The sequence below is a fragment of the Triticum dicoccoides genome, chromosome 7A (assembly GCF_002162155.2).
Source record: "Triticum dicoccoides isolate Atlit2015 ecotype Zavitan chromosome 7A, WEW_v2.0, whole genome shotgun sequence".
Classification (NCBI taxonomy): domain Eukaryota; kingdom Viridiplantae; phylum Streptophyta; class Magnoliopsida; order Poales; family Poaceae; genus Triticum; species Triticum dicoccoides.
In genome coordinates, this window is record NC_041392.1 from 83,691,679 (window position 1) to 83,695,627 (window position 3,949).

At 42.2% G+C, this 3,949-nt stretch overlaps 1 protein-coding gene across 1 annotated transcript in view; it reads left to right on the forward strand.

Moving 5' to 3' along the window:
- The window catches only part of LOC119334194 (putative hydrolase YtaP), a 4,159-nt gene extending 347 nt beyond the window's left edge, over nt 1-3,812 (forward strand). Inside the window, exons 2-13 of the mRNA XM_037606800.1 lie at nt 90-166; nt 256-336; nt 401-532; nt 623-709; nt 837-890; nt 1,181-1,271; nt 1,364-1,434; nt 1,521-1,590; nt 1,737-1,789; nt 1,874-1,967; nt 2,187-2,284; nt 3,338-3,812. Of these exons, the coding sequence (XP_037462697.1) occupies nt 90-166; nt 256-336; nt 401-532; nt 623-709; nt 837-890; nt 1,181-1,271; nt 1,364-1,434; nt 1,521-1,590; nt 1,737-1,789; nt 1,874-1,967; nt 2,187-2,284; nt 3,338-3,424 (995 nt within the window). The 3' untranslated portion in view covers nt 3,425-3,812. The remainder of the gene's footprint in view (nt 1-89; nt 167-255; nt 337-400; nt 533-622; nt 710-836; nt 891-1,180; nt 1,272-1,363; nt 1,435-1,520; nt 1,591-1,736; nt 1,790-1,873; nt 1,968-2,186; nt 2,285-3,337) is intronic.
- Nucleotides 3,813-3,949: the final 137 nt, after the last annotated feature.

The window sequence follows — 3,949 nt, forward strand, 5'->3', positions numbered from 1 at the left end:
TTTCTCCGTACGAGTCTCCTTCTGTCTCCCGCGCGCGGAGCTTGAGTCGATCAGTGGCTTGTTCTGAATCTGCTCCATCGTCGCGCCAGTGCCTCTGTCCGTGGAGCAAGGGACTCCGGTGACGAAGCCGCTGTTCCAGGGCGACTGGCCTCTGGGGCCCAGAGAGGTCAGGATCCGTTCCGATTTGAAGAGCAATGCGCTTGCTGTGTGTGTGTCAATGTCAGCTCAACCGTGTCTCTCGTGAACTTTTCCCAGGCCATGGAGTCGTGCCCGAGGAAGGAGGTGGAGGACTTCCACGAGAAGCTGGTCGAGGAGAATTTCTTCCTGATTACCGAGGTATACTTACCAACAGATTGATGCTATTACATACATGTGCTTCACTTGGCTCTTCAACGAACAGTCAGGTGAGCAGGGGCGTGTACCTGTACTTCTGCTGAAACTCAACGACAGTACTGCTCCCGAAAGGAAGCCGGTTGTTGTGATACTGCACAGCTCTTACAAATGCAAGGAATGGGTGCGTCCACTGCTAGAGGTAGAATTGCTTCTCATTTCAACCATACGTACATTACATCAGCTTTTAACACTGCTAGTTATTGGCTCCTAAACTTGTTGACATTTGCAGGCATATGCCTCCAGGGGTTATATTGCTGTTTCCATCGATTCTCGCTATCATGGTGAAAGGGCCAGCCACAAGAATACTTACACCGATGTAATCTACTTATTACTTCCTTTCTTGTCCTACCAATTCCATGAAATGTTCGACAATTAATTATGGTATCCATAGATTTCAACTGACCCAACCATCCCTACTGGCTACTTTCATGGTTTAAACACAGGCACTGAAAGCAGCTTGGAGGAATGGGGACACGATGCCTTTTATTTTTGACACGGTACCATATGTTATTTCAACTTGTTACTGTTAATCTTTTGCTCCTTCTTAACAAGTCGATGGTTATTTGTACGAAAAAATGTCAAGCCGAATATATACAGGATGTGGTTCTACTCTTAAACTAATCTGATTGGTAAGCCACTGGTGTTGGTGTTAGACCGGCTGGATTAGCGCCTCAGCTGGATTTTGGGTTTCTGTGTGATTGTCTTCTACCATATGACCTGATTTATAGTACTTCAAAATATGATTGGCCTTTCGATTTTTACCATACTCAGCAAGTAATATGTGCAGGCATGGGACTTGATAAAGCTTGCAGATCATCTTAGTGCAAGGAAGGATGTCGATCCCTCAAGGATTGGGATTACTGGTGAATCACTCGGAGGTATTATTATCATGGTTGCATCATGATACTGGAATTAATGCATAGGTTTCACTTTTAGAAATTTTACATTTTTTATTTGGAGCTGAATACAGGAATGCATTCATGGTTTGGTGCTTTCGTGGATACACGGTACAGTGTTGTTGTTCCGATAGTTGGTTTTCAGGTACACACAGCAGCATGTTATTTATGTTTTGTCGATGATTTTGTGATTTGTTCCATGTAAAGCTAATCTCTTTGTGGTGACTACAGGGATTTCGGTGGGCAATAGACAATAACATGTGGGAAGCCAGAGTTAACAGCATCAGGCCTGTATTTGAAGGTGAGATACCATGCATGATGCATCCTCTTTTAAGTTTATGCTCACACCATTGAAAAAATATATATCACAACTGAAATATAGCATATCAGTTCAGAACATTTACATGTAAATATCCATGTCGTTTTATTCTTTTTTCTTTCCTGTAGAGGCAGCAACTGATTTAGGGAAGAGTGAAATAGATTCGGAGGTTGTGGAGAAGGTGACTATCTGATTTATCTGGCCTTTATTTCTGATTATTCATGTAGAAAAGTTTCATGATCATGTGTTGACATATTTTTACCAGGTTTGGGACAGGATAGCACCTGGGCTTGCTTCACGGTTTGATGCACCTTACTCGGTTCCCCTGATTGCACCACGTCCGCTCCTCCTCCTAAATGGTAAAACCGTGAAGCATATATTCCGTATTGAGTGCTTCTGTTTTGTCCAATACTTGTTCATAACCCCACATATAGAACTGTCTCTCACTCTTCAGTATATATTTTAGTTTTATTGTTGAGCCAGAACTGTTGTTGGCCCTTCGTTAATTTTTATTCATTTATTTTGCTAATTGAACATGTTTCCTGCTTCTGGTGCTTCATTTACCAATTATGATGCAGGCGCTGAAGACCCTTGTTGCCCTATCGCTGGTCTACAAGAGCCTGCTTCCAGAGTTGCTGAAGCTTATGAAAAAGCTGGTTCTGCGGAGAAGTTCAAGGTAACATGCAAACTACTACAACCTCCGTCCGGAATTACTGACAAGTAATTCCAAACGGAGGGAGTATTTTCTTATCGCGATGAAGATGAGACTTTCTTTCAAAATTGTACGGGCTTGGTTAGAGTGTTTTTCAGAGCTCGAGCTCCATGGTACCCCTGTGAACAGTAAAATCGAAAATAATTAGTAAAAAAAATCTGAAACTTTGTGTGATTTATTATGACCAAATGTTGCAGCTGCTTGCAAAGTTTTGTGTCCAAATAACATTCTAGGAGCTCATACAGAAAACAACAATTTGTGCTCAAACTTGTGTGCACTGTTGAGCAGAACTTTTTTTGTTAGCCCGTCGGATGTCATATGGACCCCAAATTTTGCAAGCATCTAAGACATTTGGACATAAATAATGTCACAAAATTTCAGATTTTTTTATTTTTATTTTACTATTCACCGGGTGCCATGGAACCCGTTTATACTTTATACTTGTATTAATCTTTTCGGGTTAAATGGCTAATCCTGCTGATAGTAATAATTATTATTAGTACTATGAACCCCTTTGTTCTAGAATTCTTGTCGAGGTTTTAGTTCAAATTTGAAATAAAACCACGACAAGAATTCGTTCCATAATTCTTGTCCTGGTTTAGCTCAAATTATGGAATTATGGAACGGTGGGAGTATAAATTTGTAAAGTTTTTGTTTAAGGTATTCTCTCCTGTAGAGTTAAAGCTATAGATCAATATGGGCAGTGCTAAGATGGAGTAATCATAGTACAAGCACAGAAAAAATGAGACTCTGTTCCTACAATGTAAAAGAGCCAGATATTTTAGAATACAAACTTTGTCCAGGAAATTTAGATCTTATACTGGGTCAAAGGCTTTTTCCTTTGTGCTTTTTTTCACTTCATTCCATTGATGATTTGTGTCCTCTTCCGTGGCAAATACGTGATTGTGTTGACTGTTGACTATTGACCTAGGATGACAGGGAGCTGTGATCCTGGTAAAACACAGGGTGCCTCTTGGATTGCTAACGCCATTTTTTGATCTGCTGTATGCTGTTCAGTTCATCGTGGAGCCGGGAGTTGAACATATGTTAACGGCGAACATGGTGAAGGAAGCGAGCGAATGGTTCGACCGATTCCTGCAGTAGCTCGGGGTTCGGGATGCTTCATGGAGTGCACGGCCTCAATAAATTGTCCTCACTTTCGGATCACTGTCGTTGTTGAATAAATCCCTTCGCCGTGATGGTGCGTGCGCGGCGAGTTCGCCTAGACCACGGTGACCGCGCTCGGCACTCGTTGGATACTGGGATGGCGCGGTCCGCAAGGAGGCCGGGTACTGCGCGATCTCGTGGCCATTTTTCCGTCGTTGCTACTAATAACAAGAGGAGTGCAGTGAAAAGCCGTGAGGTTTTACGCAGCACAAATTCTGTGTGCTCCACAGACTTGATTTATTCCATCATTATCTAGCTAATCGCTACGCTATATTTCTCCATTTGAAACGACACAGCATATGTGAGCAGTTTTTTTTATCATGCACCATCATGTTTCCTGGGGAGCTCTGCATTTACTGAACTGTATTTACCAGTGTTCAAGAAAATCGTTGACTCGTAACTGCCCAGTTAGTGGCGACACTCCAACCTGACAATGTTACTAGCTAACTCGAGAGGACGGAA